Below are 25,078 nucleotides of genomic sequence, written 5' to 3'. Positions count from 1 at the left end.
AAGGGAATAGACTTAGTAGATAAGGACAGGTTGTTCACCTTCTCCAAGGTAAGGAGAATGAGAGGGCATCCTCTATAATTGAAAGGGGAAAGATTCTGTACGAACATAAGGAAGTTCTTCTTCACCCAGAGAGTGGTAGAAAACTGAAAACGCTCTTCCGGAGTCTGTCATAGGGGAAAACACCCTCCAGGGATTCAAGACAAAGTTAGACAAGTTCCTGCTGAACTGGAACGTCTGCAGGTAGGGCTAGTCTCAGGGCACTGGTCTTTGACCAGAGGGCCGCCGCGTGAGCGCACTGCTGGGCACGATGGACCACTGGTCTGACCCAGCAGCGTAGCACGGGTTTAGCGCGTGCTAAAAACGCTAGGGCACCTTAGTAAAAGGAGCCCTTAGTATTTTTTTTAAAAAAATTCTTTATTTATTGTAATTTGAAATAATATACAAGCCATACAACTTGAGCAGGAAAAACGAAAGGAAACGTTTGACAAACTTAGAATTAACTAATGTCATATATTCAAAATGGAAAGAGCAATAGCAATACAAAGAGGGACATATACTAAATTTATAAAAATATGGGGGCCATTGACAAAATATTGTAATGAATAAATAGTAGGATTTCTCTTCTTCTTTTCAATATCTTCTTTGTGACACACATGGAGGGGGGGTAGTGAAAATAATTTTTACACCATATGCTATAATAAGATATACAATATGTAATGAATGATTAGAAAGTACTAGAAGGGTGGGGGGAGGGAGCGGGGATAAAAATATGTTCAGAATATTATGTATTAGATATAAAAGTGATATTGTGTATTCATTAATTGTATTTCAATATTTTGTACACTTCATGTAAAATTTGAAAATGAATAAAAATTATTAAAAAAAAAAAAAAAGAATTAACTAAGTGTTGTAGGACAGAAATTATTCTCTTCTTAGACCTCAACAATCTTGTGTGGGAGAGGTCATACCACATGGGACTTAAATTAATGAACAAAACAGAAAAGAGACACTAAAAGGCTTAATTGGTGGCTCCTACATCTATAATTGCATCCTTTTATCCTCTCGAGATCTTCTTTAAGTCTAGAAAAGTCCGCAGATGGTCGGGAACAAAAAAAGGTGTACTTTGTCCCTGCATATTTAATGAGGCCCCTGCATGGATACATTAGCTGAAAGGTAGCCCCCAGTATCTTTTGTCTCTTGCCTCATTACTAAGAAAAGTTTCCTTCTCCCCTGGGTTTCCTTGTTCACGTTGGGGAATATCCATATGCGCTGCCCAAGAAAGGGAATCTGTGATTTACGGAAACGCATCTTCAAAAGAGAATTTAAGGGCTCCTTTTATCAAACCGCGCTAGCGTTAAACCGCCGGCTGAGCTAGCCGCTACTGCCTCCTCTTGAGCAGGCGGTAGCTTTTGGCCAGCGTGGGAGTTAGCGCGCGATGAAAAGTCACGGGCATTAACCCCGCTAGCGCGGCTTGATAGAAGGAGCGCTAAATCTTGCTGAAAAACAAAGGAAACGAGTAAAGTGACTCTTTCCTCATTTGTTGACACTGTTGATTCCAAGATCTCCGAAATACTTCCCAAGTCCATTGTAGTGGGCACTTGTTGTATTTGATTCTCTGTTACTACTGGATCACTCCCTGTCTTTTTTTGTAGCCACAGGTAAATAATAAATCTTGTTTAAAGGAGGTATAGCGTCGGGAGCATAGCCAAGATTTTGTTTTTTTGTATTTTTAATGACTAATTGTGTAAAGAATGATAACTGGCAGCTGGGCTCATTTTTTTATCCTTGTTGAGTATCGCACAGCCAGCTGGGCGTGCAACTTCTAATCAATGCGGATTGACAGCAATAATTGGTTCTTGGAGGAAAGGTGGCATTAGTGGTAGATGCATGGAACAGTCTCCGGAAGAGGTGGTGGAGACAGAGATTGTGTCTGAATTCAAAAGGGCCTGGAGGCATATGGGTCTCTCGGAGAGAGGAAGAGATAATGGTTACTACGGATGGGCAGACTAGATGGGCCATTTGGCCTTTATCTGCCATCATGTTTCTATGTTTCTATAACCATAAAGTTTTATGACCTCACAATACAGCTTGGCTCACTGTAGCGGTGAAGGAAATGATCAGAGACAAGAAGATTTCGTTTAAGGAATGGAAAAGGTCAAAAACGGACAAAAACTGGAAAAAGCACAAACATCATCAAATCAGGTGCCATAAGGCGGTAAGAGGGGCCAAAACAAACTATGAGGAAAATAGCCAAGGAGGCAAAAAACTTCAAGCCGTTCTTTCGATATATTAGGGGGAAACGACCCACGAAGGAAGCGGTGGGACCATTGGATGACCATGGAATAAAGGGAGTGCTAAAGGAGGACAAAGCCATCGCCAACAAACTGAACACATTTTTTGCGTCTGTATTTACCGAAGAGGATATACACAACATACCGGAAGCCGACAGGCTATACGCAGGAAACGAAGATGGGAAACTGACAGGGTTGATGGTCAGTCTAGAAGAGGTGTGTAGGCAGATTGATAGGCTTAAAAATGATAAATCCCCGGGACCGGATGGCATCCATCCGAGGGTAATCAAGGAAATGAAAGGGGCTATAGCTGAACTGCTTCAACTAATAGCCAATCTGTCAATCAAATCAGGAAGGATTCCGGAAGACTGGAAAGTGGCGAATGTTACGCTGATCTTCAAGAAAGATTCGAGGGGAGATCTGGGAAACTACAGACCAGTGAGACTGACCTCGGTATCAGGAAAGATGGTAGAGGCGCTGATAAAGGACTGCATCATTGATCACCTTGTCGGACACAATCTGATGAGGACCAGCCAGTACGGTTTCAGCAAAGGAAGATCTTGCTTGACGAACTTGCTGCACTTCTTCGAGGAAATAAACAGGCAGATAGATAAGGGTGACCCGGTCAACATTGTATATCTGGATTTTCAGAAGGCGTTCGAAAAGGTTCCGCATGAACGACTACTTCGAAAAATTGCGAGCCATGGAATCGAGGGTAAAATACTCACGTGTATTAAAAACTGGCTGGCGGATAGGAAACAGAGAGTGGGGGTAAATGGACAATACTCGGACTGGAAAAGCACCACGAGTGGAGTGCTGCAGGGTTCGGTGCTTGGACCCGTGCTCTTCAACATCTTTATAAATGATCTGGAAATTGGTACGACGAGTGAGGTAATTAAATTTTCAGACGATACGAAGTTATTCACAGTAGTGAAGATGCAGGAGGATTGCAAAGACCTGCAACATGACATAAACATGCTCGAGAAATGGGCAAATGAGGTTTAACGTGAATAAGTGTAAGGTGATGCATGTTGGTAACAAAAATCTTATACACGAATACAGGATGTCCGGTGCTATACTTGGAGAGACCCCTCCCTGGAAAGAGACTTGGGAGTACTGGTAGACAAGTCAATGAAGCCGCGGCGGCGAAAAGGGCGAACAGAATGCTAGGAATGATTAAGAATGGGATCCCGAACAGATCGGAGAAGGTTATCATGCTGTTGTACCGGGCCATGGTGCACCCTCACCTGGAGTATTGTGTCCATCACTGGTCGCCGTACATGAAGAAGGACACGGTACTATTCGAAAGGGTCCAGAGAAGAGCGACTAAGATGGTTAAGGGGTTGGAGGAGTTGCCATACAGTGAGAGATTAGAGAAACTGGGCCTCTTCTCCCTTGAAAAGAGGAGACTGAGAGGGTACATGATCGAAACATTCAAGATAATGTAGGGAATAGACTTAGTAGATAAAGACAGGTTGTTCACACTCTCCAAGGTAGAGAAAATGAGAGGGCACTCTCTAAAGTTAAAAGGGGATAGATTCTGTACAAACGTAAGGAAGTTCTTCTTCACCCAGAGAGTGGTGGAAAACTGGAATGCTCTTCCGGAGGCTATCATAGGGGAGAACATCCTCCAGGGATTCAAGACAAAGTTAGAAAAATTCCTGCTGAACCAGAACGTACACAGGTAAGGCTAGTCTCAGTTAGGGCACTGGTCTTTGACCTAAGGGCCGCCGCATGAGCGAACTGCTGGGCATGATGGACCACTGATCTGACCAAGCAGCGGCAATTCTTATGTTCTTAAAGAGCATTAGCCAATAGGAAGAGAAGATGCAAACGTTAAGAGCCTTAGCCAATAGGGAGAGTAACATAGTAACATAGTAGATGACGGCAGATAAAGACCCAAATGGTCCATCCAGTCTGCCCAACCTGATTCAATTTAAATTTTTTTTTATTTTTTTATTTTTTTCCTTCTTAGCTATTTCTGGGCGAGAATCCAAAGCTTTACCCGGTACTATGCTTTTGTTCCAACTGCCGAAATCTCTGTTAAGACTTACTCCAGCCCATCTACACCCTCCAATCCATTGAAGCCCTCCCCTGCCCATCCTCCACCAAACGGCCATACACAGACACAGACCGTACAAGTCTGCCCAGTAACTGGCCTAGTTCAATCTTTAATATTATTTTCTGATTCTAAATCTTCTGTGTTCATCCCACGCTTCTTTGAACTCAGTCACAGTTTTACTCTCCACCACCTCTCTCGGGAGCGCATTCCAGGCATCCACCACCCTCTCCGTAAAGTAGAATTTCCTAACATTGCCCCTGAATCTACCACCCCTCAACCTCAAATTATGTCCTCTGGTTTTACCATTTTCCTTTCTCTGGAAAAGATTTTGTTCTACGTTAATACCCTTTAAGTATTTGAACGTCTGAATCATATCTCCCCCGTCTCTCCTTTCCTCTAGGGTATACATATTCAGGGCTTCCAGTCTCTCCTCATACGTCTTCTGGCGCAAGCCTCCTATCATTTTCGTCGCCCTCCTCTGCACCGCCTCAAGTCTTCTTACGTCTTTCGCCAGATACGGTCTCCAAAACTGAACACAATACTCCAAGTGGGGCCTCACCAATGACCTGTACAGGGGCATCAACACCTTCTTCCTTCTACTGACTACGCCTCTCTTTATACAGCCCAAAATCCTTCTGGCAGCAGCCACTGCCTTGTCACACTGTTTTTTCGCCTTTAGATCTTCGGACACTATCACCCCAAGGTCCCTCTCCCCGTCCGTGCATATCAGCTTCTCTCCTCCCAGCATATACAGTTCCTTACTATTATTAATCCCCAAATGCATTACTCTGCATTTCTTTGCATTGAATTTTAGTTGCCAGGCATTAGACCATTCCTCTAACTTTTGCAGATCCTTTTTCATATTTTCCACTCCCTCTTCGGTGTCTACTCTGTTACAAATCTTGGTATCATCTGCAAAAAGGCACACTTTTCCTTCTAACCCTTCAGCAATGTCACTTACATACATATTGAACAGGATTGGCCCCAGCATCGAACCCTGAGGGATTCCACTAGGAGGAGATAATGGTTACTGCGGATGGGCAGACTAGATGGACCATTTGGCCTTTGTCCGCTTTGAACCGAAAGGTAATGGCAGAATAGAAATCTGTTATGTAATGTAATAAAGCTCTATGACCAGCACCCCATGGAAGACCATGCCCGGTGCGGACTTCACCCCCTTTACTACGCCACTGCGACCGTCAAATATGTTCATGAATAAATTATTCGATAGGATGGCACATGTAGTTGATTTTGATGAATTGATCTACGAGTTCTTGTAGGAAGCCCCAAGCCCCACCAGCTAAAAACTCCCGCTGCTTACCTTTTAGAGATCCATATCCAGCCCCATAGTCTTCCTTCTGATTCAACTTCCTGTTACGCTTAAGCGGAGTATGTCAGAAGAAAGGTTGTAGGGACGGTGTGAGCAGTGTGTATTAGTCACACTGCTCACTGCCAACGAAGATTGGCTCTCTAAAAGGTGTGCAGCGGTGGACTTGAGATACTGGGGTACCCGGGGTAGGGGTGGCTTGAGAAACCAGATTGCCTGGGCGGGAGAGGGGCTACTTGAGACACTAGACTGCCAGGGGCAGGAGCTGGATCGCTCAAGTAGGAGAGGGAGAGATCAACCCATCTGACTTGGGTCCAGGCACCCAAAATTGGGTGTCTGGCTATACCCCAGAATCAGCTAATAGTGCTGCCTTACCTGAAGAGACCAGAATTACTGGAGTGCTTGGTGGACCTTTGATCTGGCCCAGTATGGCAGTTCTTGTGTTAATGCAAGAAGGTGCAGTGTTGTGTGTTCCTGGTGCAGAAATCTGAGGGTGTGATGTACAATATGGGTAAGAAGCTGATGTTTATGCTTGTTTTAAGAGCATGTTCCCAACAGTGATCAAACCAGTCACCAATATCTATCGGGATTTTATAGAAACACAGAAACACAATGGCAGATAAAGGCCAAATGGCCCATTCACAGCATCTGCTATCTCCTCCTCTCCCTATTGGTTAAGGCTCTGCATTGTGATGTCATAGAACTTTATGGTTACATGTCGGCAGATAAAGGCCAAATGGCTCATCCACAACATCTACTATCTCCTCCTCTCCCTATTGGCTAAAGGCTCTTATCATTTGCATCTCCTTTACCTATTGGCTAATGCTCTTTACACCTGCATTGTGATGTCATAGAACTTTATGGTTATAGAAACATGTCGGCAGATAAAGGCCAAATGGCCTATCCCGTCTGCCCATCTGCAGCATCCACTATCTCCTCCTCTTCCTATTGGCTAAGGCTCTTTACACCTGCATTGTGAGGTCATAAAGCTTTATGGTTACAGAAGCATTGTAACATGATGGCAGATAAAGGCCAAATGGCCAATTCACAGCATCTCTTCCTCTCCCTATTGGCTAAGGCTCTGCATTGTGAGGTCATAGAACTTTATGGTTATAGAAACATTGTCAAAAAAATATAATACAAGTTGAATATATAGATATATCACTTCACCATACAAAATATATTCAAAAACCTCACTGCCTTAGAGGTACATTGAGATAATTTGCTACCATTAACGGAGAAAAGACCTCAGTTCTTTCCAGGGATAGTTATCACCTGAAAAAACTCTATGCTAGCTATGCTCTGCTATATAGCTGCATAGGAAAAAACATCCTTGGTCCACAAAAACTCCATATACTGTACTTTAAAAATTTCATATAGTGTAAATCAATCTTTCATAAAGATCTAAGTAACTAATAGGTAGGAAAAACTTATCTTCAATAGTGCTCTATCCTCTAGGCATGATCCAAATCTGAGCAGTCCACACTGTTCTCCCAGTGCCGTTGTCACTCTAATGCACGGACGGAAAAATTTATAGAACTCCCGACAGGCCCTGTTTCGCGGTTATTTGCTGCATCAGGGGAAATTATTGTATAATCGAGCTACCGCTTCAATGATTTTCTCTTATAAGAAACATTGTAACATGTCGGCAGATAAAGGCCAAATGGCCCATCTGCAGCATCCACTATCTCCTCCTCTCCCTATTGGCTAAGGCTCTTAACATTTGCATCTCCTCTTCCTATAGGCTAAGGCTCTTTCCACCTGCATTGTGAGGTCATAGAGCTTTATGGTTATAGAAACATGATGGCAGATAAAGGCCAAATGGCCCATCCGCAGCATCCACTATCTCCTCCTCTCCCTATTGGCTAAGGCTCTTAACATTTGCATCTCCTCTTCCTATAGGCTAAGGCTCTTTCCACCTGCATTGTGAAGTCATAGAGCTTTATGGTTATAGAAACATGATGGCAGATAAAGGCCAAATGGCCCATCCGCAGCATCCACTATCTCCTCCTCTCCTTATTGGCTAAGGCTCTTAACATTTGCATCTCCTCTTCCTATAGGCTAAGGCTCTTTCCACCTGCATTGTGAAGTCATAGAACTTTATGGTTATAGAAACATAGAAACATGTCGGCAGATAAAGGCCAAATGGCCCATCTGCAGCATCCACTATCTCCTCCTCTTCATATTGGCTAAGGCTCTTTACACCTGCATTGTGAGATCATATAGCTTTATGGTTACAGATGCATTGTAACATGATGGCAGATAAAGGCCAAATGGCCCATCCAGTCTGCTCATCCACAGTAACCATTATCTCTTCCTCTCTCTAAGAGATCCCATGTGCCTATTCCAGGCTTTCCTGAAATCAGACACAGTCTCTTGTCTCCACTACATCTACCGAGAGACTGTTCCAAGCATCTGCCACCTTTTCTGTAAAAAAGTATTTCCTTAGATTATTCCGGAGCATATCACTTCTTAACGTCATCCTATGCCCTCTCATTCCAGAGCTTCCTTTCAAATGAAAGAGACTCATGCACATTTATACAACTTAGGTATTTAAACGTCTCTATCATATCTCCCCTCTCCCACCTTTCCTCCAAAGTATACAGATTGAGATCTTTGAGTCTGTCCTTGCACTCCTTATGACATGGACTATTCACAGGACATCAGAGTGGTTTACAAAAGTGACTAGATTCTAAGCTGTTCACCCCCCAGGGATAAGAAATGGATTTCCCCAAGTCTATGGACATTTGTTCTAGGAACTTGTCCAATTTTTTTTTTAAATCCAGCTACACTAATCCAGCTTTTACCACATCCTGCAACAATAAATTCCAGAGCTTAATTGTACACTGAGTGATAAAATATTTTCTGATTTGTTTGTAATGTGCTATTTAATAACTCTATGGCACATCTCTTATTCTTTGTACTTTTTGAAAACGTAAACTGGGAGATCACTTGGTCAGCACAGTAAAAGGGTATCTTCCTCCCTTTCAATGGAAGATTTTGGTACCTCTTTTAAGAATAAGGTTGAGAATCTTTGGTGCTTTTTTTGATGAGTGGGGCTTGTGTAAGTCCTCTTTTGTCCTGCAAGGATGTTTTGGAGAATGCTACCAGCACCATTTATAAATTCAAAATAGAACAGGAAACACCTTTATTCACATTGTCGAAGGTGACTCGGATAAGAGGTCATGGACTGAAGCTGTGGGGAGACGGGGCCAGGACAAACGTCAGAAAGTTCTGCTTCACACAGCGAGTGGTGAATGCCTGGAACGCTCTCCCGGAAGAGGTTGTGGAGGAAACCACCATTCCAGGATTTAAGGGCAAGTTGGATGCATATCTTCTTGAAAAACACATTGAGTAACTAAGATATTCGCCAGGGTAGACCTGGCTGGGCCTCCGCGTGTGCGGATCACCGGACTCGATGGACCCATGGTCTGTTCCGTTGCTGGCATTTCTTATGTTCTTATGTTAAGTGGTTAGTTCTGTTTGAAACAGCTGCTAGAGTAGAACTTTATTTTTTAAGAAAAACAGTTAATTTATATAACTATTTTTTGTGTTATCAGCTCCGAATGTCATAAGATCATAAGAGTTACCATAGCTAACCCAGTTCCCAAATACCTGACAAGATCCCGAGGAGTAAAATAGATTTTATGCTGCTTATCTTAGGAATATGCAGTGGATTTTCTGAAGCCCATCTTAACAATGGCTTATGGACTTCTCTTGTAGGAAATTATCCAAACGTTTTTCAAACCCTGTTAAGCTAACTTCTTTTACCACATGCTCTAGCAACGAATTCCAGAGTCACTGAAGCTGATTTGCTAAATGCTGGCCAACGTCAAGACTTTCTTGTCTGGAAATGAGACCTATTTAAGACAAGTGTTCTTTGAGAAATTTATAGACATTTCTCTGTATTAACTGAAAAGCAAATTGTTGAGAGTGCCCCAACAGTTAATGCCTAGGAGTTGTGGTTACCGCAGGTTAAATATGAAAATTAGTAAATGAAGCACTCTTTGGATGATTTTAGGGGAAAGGGATTTGTATGCTGCCCTTTTGTCGTTATACAACCACCTCCAAAGCTGTTTACAGGTACTTCAAGCATTTTCCCATCTGTCCTGCTGGGTTCAAACTCTATGTAATGTACCTGATGCAGTGGAGGACTAGGTGACTTGCCCAGGATCACAAGGATCAGTGCAAGGTTTGAACCCACAACCTCAGGGTGCTGAGGCTTTAGCTCTAATCACTATACCACACTCTCTTCCATGGATATTAAATGTGACAACTTAGACTGAGCAATGATGGTCTTATGACAAAAGAGATATAATAGCATATCTTGCACATTTTAAACATCATTTTAATGAAATTTTGTGGCTGATATAATTATTTTTCGTTGGGGGGAGGGGACCAGTTGGACCTGTGATAATCAGTACTCCCCATGTACCATCCCTAACCTTGCAAAGGTGCCCTTTCATTCGGTTCATAGACAACCCCGCGAAAGACAAAGGCGTGCGCCGACAACTGAGCGCAAGACGGAGGTGCGCACCGAAGAAAATTACAGTTTTTAGGGGCTCCGACGGGGGCTTTTGTTGGGGAGCCCCCCCCAGTTTACTTAATAGAGATCGCGCCGGCGTTGTGGGGGGTTTGTAACCCTCCACATTTTACTGTAAACTTAACTTTTCCCTATAAACAGGGAAAAAGTGAAGTTTTCAATAAAATGTGGGGATTACAACCCCCCACACCCCCCACAACGCCCCCACAATGCGGCGCGATCTCTATTAAGTAAAGTGGGGGGGTTCCCTCCCCACGCCCTCCTCTGTCAGAGCCGTAAAAACAGTACTTTCTGTGGCGCGCGCCTCCACGCTGCGCTCAATTGTCTGCACGCACCTTTGTCCCTGCGCGCTTTTGACCTGACACCCTTTTATTCAGTGGCATAATAAGGGGTGGTGGTGGTGGTCTGCACTGGGTCCCTTCTTGGTGGGGGCAATGGCACCTGTCCTCCTCTTTGAATACCACTGCAGCTCCTTGTGACCTCGGGGCAAGTTACTTAAACTTCCGTTGCCTCAGGTATACATTTTGGGGCCCTTTCACAAGGGGGGCGGGGGCGTGGGGAGGAGAAAAAGAACCACAGACACACAGATATGCAAAACCGTAAGATGAACGGATATCCATCGCGATCTTTACGAGCCTCTTCTTTATGAACTGAGGTGAAACCGAAGAGGTTAAAAGTGAGAACGAATGCTGGGTTTTACTACATGGCGCTAGAGGCTTTTACCGCGGGCCAGCGAGCTCGCAGAATTCCTAGGAGCAATGGAACATTTACCGCGCGGGCCCGCGTGGAAACCTCTACCACCGTTTAGTAAAAAAGGGCCCCAAATCTTTTCTTATATAGAAAACCTATTCAGTGGGGTTCAAAATGACTAATGAAGCGCTCGGTTTTAAAAAGTCTCAGGCTCAAGCAGGCCAGATGAAAGAGCCAGAGGGTCTCGCGAAACTATTTAACCCTTATTATTTATGGACTGTTTTATCTGTAATGGTGATTTCTCTCACTTAAAGGTCTAACAGATTCTATGTGACTCTACCATACCCCCCATTAACTCCCCCCTTTTACTAAACCGCGATAGCGGTTATTAGCGCAGGGAGCCACGCTGAACGCTCCGCGCTGCTCCCAACACTCATAGCAGTCAGCCGGCGCCAGCACCTCTCCCCTTCACGCCTCATCCCTTCTAGCACCTTCCGCTGGCGGCTCAGGGCCCCCGTCAGGAGGGCCTTCACCCGTGCGCAGGCGTCGACGTGATGACATCGCGCATGCGCGTGACGCCATCACATCAATGTACACGCAATTCTGGAGGCCCTCGAGCCGCGGCCACCGTGTGTAGTGTGCCGCGGCTTTGCAAAGTTTGCGACAGCGGTTATTAGCGCAGGGAGCCGCGCTGAACGCACCGCACTGCTCCCAACGCTCATAGCAGTCAGCCGGCGCCAGCGCCTCGTCCCTTCTAGCACCCTCCGCTGGCGGCTCAGGGCCCCCGTCAGGAGGGCCTTCACGCGTGCGCAGGCGTGTGACGCCATCACATTGATGTCCACGCAATTCTAGAGGCCCTCGAGCTGTGGCCACTGTGTTTAGTGTGCTGCGGCTTTGCAAAGTTTGCGAGGCACTGCATTAGACTTCACTCCAGAATAAAAGGTACAGCTGCCTTTATCTGATACACTGCAAAGTTATAATAAGCAGTAAATTTACCCCCTTTTTACTAAACCACGATAGCGGTTATTAGCGCAGGGAGCCACGCTGAATGCTCCGCGCTGCTCCTGGCATTTTAGGAACTCTATGAGTGTTGGAAGCAGCACAGAGCATTTTTTCCCTTCTATCCTTTTGTCATTCCCCTCTTCCCCCCCCCCCCCCCAAGTTAGTCTGTCCTGTATGGTATATGCTTATTTTACGTTGTTTGTTTCAAGTATAGATTTTATTGTACAGTGCTTTGAAATGTTATATTAAACGTTTAATCAAATGTTAATAAACTATAAACTTAACATGTGTACCTGCTTGGAAACCGCCGACACAGCACTGTCATGCAATGGATGATGCATCAAATGTAGAGAGTTGCACGGGGACAGAAATCCCGCCCATCCCCATCAAGATCCTCTCCGTCCCCACCCGTCCCCATCAGGATCCTCTCCGTCCCCACCCGTCCCCATCGGGATCCTCTCCGTCCCCACCCGTCCCCGTCGGGATCCTCTCCGTCCCCACCCGTCCCCGCCAGGATCCTCTCTGTCTCCACCCGTCCCCATCAGGATCCTCTCCGTCCCCACCCGTCCCCGTCGGGATCCTCTCTGTCCCCACCCGTCCCCATCAGGATCCTCTCCGTCCCCACCCGTCCCCGTCAGGATCCTCTCCGTCCCCACCCATCCCTGCAAGGAATTACCTCCATCCCCGCCCACCCCCATTAAAAGCAGCAATTACTTCTGACAGGATCATCAATTCCACAGTTTCTTTTGTGTTTATGCTGCTGTTTTCCTTGTGGAATCTCTTTGGTGGAACCCTTTTTTTGTTTTCTGTTCAGGTAATTAACTTATAAACCCCCTCTTTTACTAAGGCTGACGTGTCCATTATATTATATGGACGAACCCTGCTTCCAAAGCCTTCCATCCCCGTGGGAGTCCCGTGGGCCAGAGGGGGGTCCCCGTAGGAGTCCCATGGGTTAGGGGGGATTCCCGCGATCCCCATTCCCGTGCAGACCTCTAATCAAATGTTTGGAAATAAATACACATTTTTATTGAAAGCTCAACTGTTTTTTTTTTCTTTACAAAAACCCAAAACCCTCCATGTGAAGACCTAGCAGTGCTCAGCAGGACCTGTGTGTAGTCTCTTGCTTTCGGCCATGCACCTACGTGCTTTCTCATCCATTGGGAGAAAAAAGCGCAGTCCACGCCTTCTTGTTCAGAAAGGATTATCGACGTGTGATGATTAAAAACATCAAATCTATAAGAGAAATGCTAATTGCAATTACTTGCGTCCTTGGGGTTTACTGCTAATGTGGTACCAACACACAGGGGAATCGAACCCAAATTCTTATCAACGTTCTCTGTCATAATAAACTCATTCCACAGGGACTGCTCCAGTGTAATTCTGGATTCCGATCTGTGAGCTCGTGCCTGATTCTCCGTCATTCTGCACATCAAATCCTCCCGAGGGAATGTGAAGTGTCTCGTTTATAGCCATTCTCTTGTCCAGTAGAAGGAAAGTCCAGAGATGGAGCAGATGTGAACTTTCACTTAATGTTCCAGCATCATTAGCTCCCGGCGTCACTGTCTTTCTCCAACTTGTGAATATTAATTTTTATTAGGTCATATCTATTTATCGGTTGCTCAAGGTGCCTTATATTCAGCTACAAGACATTTCCCTCTTGCTAGAGGGATTATAATTTAAAGATTACGCTTATTGGCCCATGGTGTAGCCCCCTTCCCTCCAGTTTGGGGTTGAGCCCTCCCATAATTGAGGAGCTGTCTTCTGCTTTGGCTGGTGGGGGGTCCCCAAGCTCCACAAGCAGAAGCCCTCCTCCAATCAAAGCCTGCTGTGTTTTCTGGGCCGCTGTTGTGCGGGTGCATCCTTGCCCCCCTCCCCCCTCACATATGAGAAAACTAAGAATGCACAGGGGGTGGAGGCCTTGCTCATTCGTGTGCCCCCCAAAAGCACTAGGCTTCGACTAGAAGAGGGCTTCTGCTAGTGGGGTTTGGGGTGTCCACCAACTCATGTATGTGGGGTAAACTTTTATGCCCTTCCACTTTGGGCTCTGCACTCCCTCAAACTTGAGGTCTGGTCGTACCACGTAACGTGTTACTATGTATGATTCCATTTTAATGGATGTTAATCGTGATTTAACTTGCATTCATTAATGCGACACTGTAATTAAAGCGCGCCGGACATTGGTTTGCCGACAAAGCCACGGCGACATTTGCACGTAGGACTAATGCGCGCCGCCGCTTCTGCCGGTTTCAGAGCTTCAGGTTTGCGCTCTGAGGGGAGGGGGTTGGGGGAGAACCCCCCACTACAGTTAGAAGTCCTGGCACTCCCATTGGGGGGGGGGGACCCCCCACTACATGGAAAACTCCCTTAAAACTGAAGAAAGGAGAATGGGAGTTTTCAGTATAGTGGGGTGAGGTGTTCCCCCCCCACCCCTCAACGAGAGCGCCTGGACTTCTAAGTGTAGTGGGACCCCCCCTATACCCCCTAAGAGCACAAATCTGAAGCCCTGAAACCGGCAGAAGCAGCGGCACGCATTAGTCCTGTGTGCGATGTCAGCGCAGCTTTGTCGGCGCGCCAATGTCCGGCGCATTTTTGACGGGTCACCATTACTAATAACACACACACAAATCATTTAAATTTGTTAATACACGTCACTAAATCTAGCCTGAGATTTCTTTATCTTCTATTGGGCTTTGGATCGCCACGTCTGCTTCCTATTGGTTGGATATCTCACCGCTGTAGTGAATTTCCATACAGTTCAATTTCGTCTACAAAAGACATTTGTTAATCCACAATGGCATTCGCTCCTACACCACTTGTGCTTTCTTGTGAACTCATTGCTCCAGTAGAAGACACGAGAACCTTTTCGATGGCAAAGTTGCAGGTTAGGCTCAGGATGAAAACGAGCGACCGGTGTGGAAGGTGGTGCTGGGAAAGGAGCAAAATTCTGAAGAGACATACAAAACCAGGTGTTTTAATCGGGCCCCAATCAAAGGTCATCTTCTGGTCAAGGTTGAGCTGATGGAAGAGCATGTGGCGTAGTGGTTGGAGCTACAGCCTCAGCACTCTGGGGTTGTGGGTTCAAATCCCGTGCTGCTCCTTGTGACCCTGGACAAGTCACATAATCCTCCATAGCCCCAGGTACGTTAGATAGATTGTGAGCCCACCGGGACAGATAGGGGAAATGCTTGAGGACCTGATTGTAAGACCGCTTAGATAACCTTGATAGGAAGTATATAAAAATACCAATATCTGAGCCAAATTCCACAGTCGATTGGCCCAATCTGTAAGAGGAATTGCTAATCATAATCGGAGGTTTTATGTAATCCCATTCATGAGTATTTCTCACCTCCGACTATGACTAGTGTAAAGGTTTCACCAGTTTGATCTGGCCCACTTTCTTTGTGTTATACTGGATCCAGGTCTTCCACTATTATTGTTTTCAGTCTCTGTATGATTCTGGCTCCAGTCCCTGTAAAATGCTGGTCCCAGACCTCCACAAGGCATCGTTCTCCTTATTTAGGGAACACTGGTATTTCAGATATGCTGCGATGGTATGTAAAGACTGTACCCCTCACTATCGAGCCCATAATACCAGTTGGGAGTTGAGGTTTAGAAAGCATTGCTGAAGCCATGTTGAGGTGGGGGGGGGGGGGAGGGCTCAGAGCTGGATACCATTACTGGTCTCCACGGGTGAGGATTCCTGTGTAGAGAGATCCGTGCAGCTGGTGACAGCAGTCTTTGATTCTTCCTGGTTTTTCCACACCTGACGGGTGAAAAGAGGGAAGATTTTAAAAGACATATTAATCTGGAGCAGGGGTAGGGAATTCCGGTCAGGTTCTCAGGATATCCACAACAAATATGCATGAGATGGATTTGCATCTCAAGGAGGCGGGACATGCAAATCCACCTCGTACATATTCATTGTGGATATCCTGAAAACCTGACCTGCGGAGCATCTATAATCTATAAATAGGATAGACATATGAGAGGGAAAAGAAAAAGTGAGTGGAGAATAGGGACTATCTTAGTATTTATAAACCACTTAGAGCTAAGTGGTTGACATTCAGATACTTAAGCATTTTCCCCTGTCTGTCCTGCTGGACTCGCACTCTGTCTAATGTACCTGGGGCAATGGGGGGATTAAGTGACTTGCCCAGGGTCACAAGGAGCAGCGTGGGTTTGAATCCACAACCTCAAGGTGCTGAGGCTGTAGCATGTTTCCTTGTCTGTCCTGGCAGTCTCAATGTCTATGGGGGGATTAAGTGACTTGCCCAGGGTCACAAGGAGCAGTGTGGGTTTGAACCCACAACCTCAGGGTGCTGAGGCTGTAGCTTTAACCACTGCCCCACTCTAGAAATCAAAGTGTAGTAAAAGTGAGTTAAGTCTAGGACAATCAAGCCATTGTGACATCACTGATGAGCTTGGATCTTATTGGTGGAATGAGGCATTATGATGTCACAATACTAGCTCTGCCTATCAGAGGCTGAGACTTGTCACACTATTTATTTATTCCATTTTCTATACTGTTCTCCCAAGGGGGGGCTCAGAACAGTTTACATGAATTTATTCAGGTACTCAAGCATTTTCCCCTGTATGTCCTGGTGGACTCACATTCTAGCTAATGTACCCGAGGCAATGGGGGCAATTTCATCAACAGAGCCAGGCTGACCTACGGCGCTTTTCAGAAAGAAATTAAGACAGCTCTGTTCGATAGATTTATCTCCTAGACACTGACTTTTCAGTGACATTTTCGCCATTTGCATTCTGAAATTCGCTGGCTGTCCAGCTCTCTTCACTGTAAACCGCCTAGAAGTCACAAGATTGTGGCGGTATAGAAAAAATAAAGTTATTATTATTACTTGCTCACAAGGAGCAGCGAGGGATTTGAACCCACAACCTCAAGGTGCTGAGGCTGTAGCTCCAATCATTGTGCTAGGACAGAGAGAAAAAAAAAGAGGAAGAGCGGAAAGAGTAGGCTGTGCTCAGAGTGGGGAAAATAATTTAGGGCCAGATTCTATAAAAGGCGCCGTTGTCGACAACCGCCTACAAAAATGGCCGCGGGTCACATACCAGTCACACAAGGCCGCCATTCTAGAAGTGCGGCACCAGAAATATAGGCCAGGGTTTTGAAAGCCTACATTTCCGGTGCCTGCCTTGCACGAAAATTGCTGCTACGGAGGCACTTTATGGCACTCAACACCACTTCCGACGTCAGCCCCGCCTACAATGGCGTCAGGCATCATAAAGCACCTCTGGAGATGGGAAAAGGGAAGCCATTTTGGAGGCGTCCTTAGGCACCTCCGTTTTTTACAATCAGTTTTTTAATTGGTTTTAAACGACACGGTCAATTACCGCACCGCGTATCAACAATTAAAATATTTAGTTAGGTGGTGGAAAGACACCTACCGCCGCCTAACTTAGAGGCATCATTATTGGAATCAGGGCCTTATTGAAGAAGAGGGGTGAGTAGGTCATTCAAACGCATCTTGAAATATGAAAGTCTTAAGCGATGACTTGAAGCGGTCTAATCGGCCCAAAACCCCAAACCAGGGAAATGTTTACCCCCATATAACATTTTTAAATAAATAAAGAGAAATATTGGTGAAGTAAGATGTAGCCTTACCTTGTCAAACTTCCGATCACTGTAGACCTCATTTTTGTTCATAAAGGTTAATAAGATCCAGTCACAGAGGAAGGAGCCCTACAGGCAGGAAGAGAGTGGGAAATTGTGGGTGTTTTGAGAGGTGCTTTCAATCCTTAACCCTACTCCTCTGCCCTCCAACCCAGCCCGCCGATTAACCGTTCCCCCTTAACTGTATTCATGACATCCTGTTTGTCTGTCTTGTCTGTTTAAATTGTAAGCTCTTTGGAGAAGGGACTGTCTTCCTTGTGACTCCGTACAGCGCTGTGTACATCTGGTAGTGCTATAGAAATAATTCATAGTAGTAGTGTGAAGAGTTTCATTCTTTGGAAAGCAGACTGTGATGTCATAATGGCTCATTCCACCAATAAGAGCCAACCTCGTCAGTGATGTCACAATGGCTTGATTGTCCTGTACTCCCCTCTGCCCTCCATCCCAGCCAGCAGATTAACCCTTCTCCTTAACTGTATCCATGACATCCTGTTTAGATTGTAAGCTCTTTGGAGCAGGGACTGTTTTCTTACTCTTTGTGACTCTGTGCAGCGCTGCGTGCGTCTGGTAGCGCTATAGAAATAATTAATCGTAGCAGTAGTAGATTCAGGGTTTACGTTCTGTCTGTCTGTACTAATTAGAATGTAAGCTCTTCTGAGCAGGGATTGTCTATCATATGTAATGTAATTTATTTCTTATATACCGCTACATCCGTTAGGTTCTAAGCGGTTTACAGAAAATATACATTAAGATTAGAAATAAGAAAGGTACTTGAAAAATTCCCTTACTGTCCCGAAGGCTCACAATCTAACTAAAGTACCTGGAGGGTAATAGAGAAGTGAAAAGTAGAGTTAGAGGAAAAATAAAAATAAAATAAACATTTTAACAAGACAGCATTGATCTAAATACTTTGGAAGGTAGAAGAGAGGAGAGAAAGGAATAGAAGCAGAAGGGGGAGCCGTTGAACAGTAGAATTCTGGAGAAATTTAAATGATAGAAATATGTTGCATGTACAGCACTGAGTACTAGGGTGGTCCACGATAGTGTGCCTAGGGTTAACAGATGTCCGGATTTACCCGGACATGTCCTCTTTTTAAGAGGGCATGTCTGGGCATCCGGACGGCTTTTCAAAAACCCAGCACTTTGTCCGGGTTTTGAAAAGCAGATTGCATCAGGAGGGGTATCCACGCATGCGCAGATGCCCTCCCTCCCAACGAGCAGGCTGAAGGGGCGGGGCTAGGGGCAAGGCTGGGGCGTGGGCATAACAGGGCAAGGATAGGTGGAACTGGTTGGGCCTGGGGGGGGTCTATGGGTCTGGAATTTACCTATGTAAAATCTGGTAAGCCTATGCATGCAAAAAAAAATAAAAAAAATCAACCTTATCAAATCTTGTCTCCACAAGGCTTATTTTTGTCCACTTGGTATATCATACTCGTGTGTCAAATTTCAGCTTGATTGGACAATATTTAGAGGTCACCCCAGCATGCACTGTTTGCTTGTGTGTTGTGTATGTAAGTGATTGCGCATGAAATATAAAAGCCGTCTTTTCTTGATCATGACGGGAATAGCCATCCAAATGGTCCCACATAACTGGAAGAGCCACGACAGAATAAATTACACATTTTGGTGGGCAAATGTGTGTACCATATATAGATATGAGAGAATGAATGCGGAATGTATGGGGGTTAGTAGTTCATTTAATAAAGCATGGAGCCCATTGACTACATTTGTTACCTCGCAATAAGGGTCATATATCTCTCCTTTTCTTAGATTTCCTTACACATCCAGGTGGGTGGGTGGGGGAAGGGAAATGTATTTTGAGGATTAAAATTACTTAATTATAATATTGTAATCACATCATATGTCTTATTGTATTAATAATTGGGAGGAGGGTGGGAGAAAATGATTGTGTTATGTATTATTTGTGTAGTTAATAGTGCGTTTTATGCAGTATTTTATATTCAATTAATTGTATTGCACTGTCAAAGTTTGAAAATCAATAAAGATTTAAAAAAAAAATGATTGCGCCTAATAGTTTGTATGGCGTCATCTATTTTGTGATCTGCACTCGAAAACTGGCTTCTTGGGAAGTCTGTCTGTCAGCTGTCAACCACTGCCACGTGGACTGGATGCTCTTCGACTGGTCAATTTTCATCACTACGATGAAGGAAAACCTTTACTGGAAGGCTGTAAGTCGGCGATGGCGGTATGGGTTCGAGCCAATGGGAATTAGGGCTCCATACAGCTGTTTACTCTCAATACATATCTGAATAAAAGTGCCGCAAACAAGACGCTCCCAGCCATTTCCAGACATCTACGGTTTCTGTCCGAGCACCTAGCGACACTTGCCTTTTCTGATGACAGAATTGCACCAGAAACAAAGCTCCGAATGGCGCAAAACTTACAGCGTCCGCCGTTGCCAGACATTCCACGACGTCTCGTGACCTTTGGAAAGTCTTGTAAAACTGAGAATCCAGTCATTTTTGATCTCTTGATTGAAGGAGGATCAACAAAAGTGAAAATATTCCTGAAGGAACATCCCACAGAGTAGACCAACGATCCAGTTTTCCAGGAACCTTGCAATCGGGCTTCCAAACTGACTTGTTAATGATGCAGCAGAACGAGGGATAAGCCTCACTGTAGAATATAATACTTTGACAAAAGATGAACAGAAATTACAATATACTATTAAGCTTAGCGGTAGTTTTAAGAAAACAGCAAGGTGGGGCGACCTCTAAACTTTGTTTGTTTAAAGTAAAATTTTGTGCGTTTTTCATTTTTATATAAAGGAATAAAATTAGCCTTGTGGACAAATGAAATGTGGACCACCCTACCGTGTACGCCTTTCAGCGCTATAGAAATGATAATAATAGTAGCAGTGTGTCACGTTTCAAGTTTAATTAAAAGTCTGATTAAATCGCAGTTTCATATTTCAAAGCGATGTGCAGTATAAAAAAAAATAGGGAAAACAGACTGCATTTATCACAATGAGACGTGGGCAAAACGGACAAGTACAAAATGGAAAATGGGTGGAACTATGAATTAAATTAAAGAAAAGAGACAAAAAAAAGGTTAAAACAGAAAGGGAAGGGGTAACTTTATCCATTAAAAATATGCTGGCCTCGTGAAAGTTTCAAGTTTCGAATGCATCTTTATACAGCCAACATTTGAGTGTTTCTTTGACTCTTAACCCTTTCAGGACCATAAGGATCGTAGGCCAATTTTTGTGGTTTTGATGACATTTTTATGGTGAAAAGGGCTTGCAGATGCCAAAAAATTGATTTTTTTTGTGAAATATCATTATTTTTATTTAAAAAAATCACACTTCTGGCTTATGGACAGTGTGGCAAGTGAATCTTCTCGTCAATCCGGCAACGACGCTAATGAATGAATGTCGGAACCAGTTTGTTTACATAAAGGCAGTATCATATGGAATCCGTACATATCAAATTTAGAACTGTAGACTATCCCAATCAAAATTGATAGGATTTTAAAGTTATGGGACAAATATGTCCCTTGGTCCTGAAAGGGTTAAGGATCTTTTTGTCCCTAATATAAGCTGGTAATGAGTTTCCATATTTGTGGTGTTGTAACCAAAAAAATAGTATCCCGTCGTGTATATACGATTCTCAAAGATGGAATAGAAAGACGATTTTTGTTCTCTGATCTTAAGGTTCTTATGGGGGGGGAGGGGTATAAGGAATTAGATATCTTTCTAGAAATATTGGTGCTTTAGCTTTTAGTGTGAACTGGTCAGTGTTCTTCAACCGCTGGTCCTCAAAAATTTCCTGCCGGTCCGTGAAGAATTAGTGTCCCCTGCAAGGCGTGTCCATCCGTACTTTGAATGTTTCGATCATGTCCCCTCTCAATCTCCTCTGTTTCAGGGAGAAAAGGCCCACTTTCTCTAATCTTTCGCTGTACGCAGGACTTTGATAAGCTGACAATCCCGCAGTGATATTTATATGTAGGACATATGCGCGCTACCGCTTCTGCTGCTTTGAGGGGGTGTGGCAGTGTGGGGGGGGGAACCCCCCACTACATTTACAAGTCCTCATGCTCCCATTGAGGGGGGGTGAGGGGGGAAACCTTCCCCCCCCCACTACACTGAAAACTCCCGAACAGCAAAAAAAGAAAGAACGGGAGTTTTCAGTGTACTTGGAGGAGTTCTCCCCAAACCCCCCCAAAACAGGAATGTGAGGACTTGTTAATGTACTGGCAGGGTTCCCCACACCCACACCCTCACAGCGCTAATAGAGGAAGTGGTGGCGCACATATGTCCTGCGCCCAAATGTCACTGTGGGATTGTCAATGCACCAAAGTCCTGCACACTTTTGATAGTGTATCGCTTGACCACTGTGAAAACGGGCTACTGGGCTTGATGGACCATTGGTCTGACCCAGTGAGGCTATTCTTATGTTCTACGTGGGCCAAATATAGGACTATCAAGCCATTGTGACATCACTGATGAGGTTGGCTCTGAGGCACTGTGGAATGAGGCATTATGACATCACAATCTCAGCTCTGGAATGTTGCTCTCATTGGGGTTCCGGAATCTTGCAATTCTTTGAGATGCTGGAATGTTGCTACTCTTTGGGTTTTGGCCAGGTACTAGTGACCCGGATCGGTCACCGTAAGAACGGGCTACTGGGCTGACCCAGTAAGGCTATTCTTATGTTCTTATGATATTGAATGTATGGAACACATTTTAGGTCCTTTGGGGTGGTGCCCCTCCCCTGCCCTCATCTGCACCCCCACTCCCCGCTCCTTCCTTGATCCCCCCTGCCATGTGCTTGGCCCCTTCCCTTCCCCCTATCTCTAGTCGTTCGTCGCCGCGAGCAACAAGAACTTCAATGTGCTCCTCGCGACCCCGTCGGCTCTCCCTCTGATATCGCACGGCATCCGGACGTGACATCGGCGGGAGACACGACACGGTCGCAAGGAGCACATGAAAGTTGTTGCTTGCAGTGGAGAACAACTAGAGGTACAGGGGAGGGGGCGGGGGGCAGAGAGAAGGAAGGGTGTTGGTGCCCCCACTGAAATGGCACCCTGGGCGGGCGGGCTGACCCCCCCTTACCACACCACTGCATGTAGGATACCCAGGGCAGATACACGTGTAAATTAGGGTTCATAGTCTTAAGCGCGTGAGACAAATACGTGCTGACAATTCAGCGCATGACTTCAGTGCGCCGTAGGAAAACCTTCTTTTAAAGGGCTCCGACGGGGGGGGGGGGGGAGCGGCAGTTGATTGCAGAGCGCGCGAGGCCAGCTTTTCAGCCCTTCTCGAGGGGGCGGGACAGGCTGGTGAGGAGCTTCGGGGGCTGCCGCTGTTAGCCCCGGTAGAGACGGAGCAGCCGAGCTGAGCTGGCGGCAGAGCCCTCGTGTGTGTCCCGTCCCCCTCCCCGGTGCCAGCGCTGCTCTCCCTCTCAGCGGGCTGGGCCGGACGCGGCTTCTTCGCTCCGGACCTCGGCAGTGGGGCGGTGAGCGGGCGCAGGGGGATCGGGGTCATGCTGCCAGTGGGACAGCCCCAGCCCTCTCCCTCCTCCCCTCACGGAGCGCACATGCGCACTCTCGCCGTGGCACATCACGGCAGATCAGATCTCAGGGAACACGCGGCGAGAGTGCGCATGCGCGCTTAGCATATTATTATTATAGACTAGCGTAACCCTCCATCAGCATGCCCAGCCTGTACCAACTGCAGATACACCAGTCATCGACTTGGTGTAACGGCCGGTGCGGAGGCCTGGCTAAATGACAATAGTCTTTAAGTCACACATGTAACTGGGAGCCCCACCCCTGCTGGTGCCCCACCTATGCCCTACCCATGCTCTGCCTATATTCTGCCCCACCCTTGTTCTGCCCATGTCATACCCATGTCCTGCCCATCCCCCACCTATGGTCTGCCCATGCAGACTGGCATAGTATGGGGGCCTTTTGGGAGCCATTTTGGTGGGGGCAACGTCACCCTTCCTCCTCTCTGCCCCCCCCCCTCTTCCCAGCCTGCCACGTGCGACCTCCCTTCCCATCCCTTGCACCTCTATTGAAGTTGTTGTTCGCGGCGGTCCACGCCATGCTCTTTGTGACGCTGCTGTCTCTCCCAATGATGTCACTTCATGTGAGATAGAGGAAGGAGCAGGGGGGCAGAGATGAGGGTGGGGCAGGGGCGCCACTGGCCCAGGCACCTTTCACCCTCGCTATGTCACTGTCCATGCTCCTCCCATGTTCTATCCATGCTCCACCCATGTCCTATCCATGCTCCACCCATGGTCTGCCCATTCCCCACTCAAGGTCGGTCCATGTCCCGTCCATGTCCATGCCCCCTTTGCTTTTATGTGCTATAGCACATTCTTGCATCCAGATAGAATAGCGCCTACTGATCTGATGTGTGTAAGTGCCAATTGTCTTGGGACTTATGCATGCAACGTGCATGCAACTGCGGGGACCTAGTTATAGAATTGCTGTGACATCAAATGACTAAACCCGCTCAAACCTTCCAGTACTTTGGGGACAGATTCATAAAATGCATCAATGATGACGAATAGGAGAGAGAACATAAGAGTTGCCGCTGCTGGGTCAGACCAGAGGTCCGTCGTGCCCAGTAGTCTGCTCCCACGGCGGCCCTTAGGTCAAAGACCAGTGCCCTAACTGAGTCTAGCCTTACCTGCGTACGTTCTGGTTCGGCAGGAACTTGTCTAACTTTGTCTTGAATCCCTGGAGGGTGTTTTCACTTATGACAGACTCCGGAAGAGCGTTCCAGTTTTCTACCACTCTCTGGGTGAAGAAGAACTTCCTTACATTCGTATGGAATCTATCCCCTTTCAACTTTAGAGAGTGCCCTCTCATTCTCTCTACCTTGGAGAGGGTGAACAACCTGTCTCTATCTACTTTATCTTGAATTCCTGGAGGGTGTTTTCCCCTATGACAGGCTCCGGAAGAACGTTCCAGTTTTCCACCACTCTCTGGGTGAGGAAGAACTTCCTTATGTTCATACGGAATCTGTCCCCTTTCAATTTTAGAGAGTGCCCTCTCGTTCTCCCTACCTTGGAGAGGGTGAACAACCTAGTGGATGAAAAGTACTTACAACCCCGATGGAGGTGAGAGCCGTGGCCAGGTTGATGATCGTGGGAATCAGACTGAATTTCCCTGCCTAAGGGAAAAAGAGGGACATATATCTCAGCATAGGAAGAGACAGACAGGTTAAATAGCCAGAGACAAGGAAGTGGAAAGATATACAGCACTTAAAGAAGATCGCATGGCCCTTCACTGCCACAAGAAGGAAGCGTCGTATTTATTATGTAATTGTGATGTCTTGTGACTGAAGGTAGCGCCCATGGTTTTTGGGTTCCAGAAGGAGCACTGGTCTATGACTCAGGCTGAGGACTAGAGAATGACACGGGAACAAATTTTTCCCCATCCCGTCATGGGAACTCATTTTCCTGTCCCGTTCCCACAAGTTCTTTTCCTGTCCCTGCCCCATTCCTGCAAGCTCCATCCTCATCTGCACAAGCCTCAAACACTTTAATATCCTAAGTAG

General features: G+C 45.9%; 1 protein-coding gene across 2 annotated transcripts in view; it reads right to left on the bottom strand.

Annotated features, from left to right (window-relative positions):
* Positions 1-14,183: 14,183 nt before the first annotated feature.
* The window catches only part of P2RX2 (purinergic receptor P2X 2), a 53,372-nt gene continuing 42,477 nt past the window's right edge, over positions 14,184-25,078 (bottom strand). The window contains exons 10-12 of one of the 2 annotated variants that reach the window (XM_033953798.1): positions 24,626-24,691; positions 17,539-17,616; positions 14,184-14,859 (exon numbers count right to left, since the gene is read on the bottom strand). In XM_033953798.1, the coding sequence (XP_033809689.1) occupies positions 14,671-14,859; positions 17,539-17,616; positions 24,626-24,691 (333 nt within the window). In that variant the 3' untranslated portion in view covers positions 14,184-14,670. Of the gene's footprint in view, positions 15,679-17,538; positions 17,617-24,625; positions 24,692-25,078 lie in introns of both variants that reach the window. The other variant, XM_033953799.1, reaches the window with a different exon arrangement.

This window comes from Geotrypetes seraphini, chromosome 8 (genome assembly GCF_902459505.1).
Source record: "Geotrypetes seraphini chromosome 8, aGeoSer1.1, whole genome shotgun sequence".
In the NCBI taxonomy this organism is placed as follows: Eukaryota; Metazoa; Chordata; class Amphibia; order Gymnophiona; family Dermophiidae; genus Geotrypetes; species Geotrypetes seraphini.
This window is presented reverse-complemented; position numbering and strand designations above follow the sequence as displayed.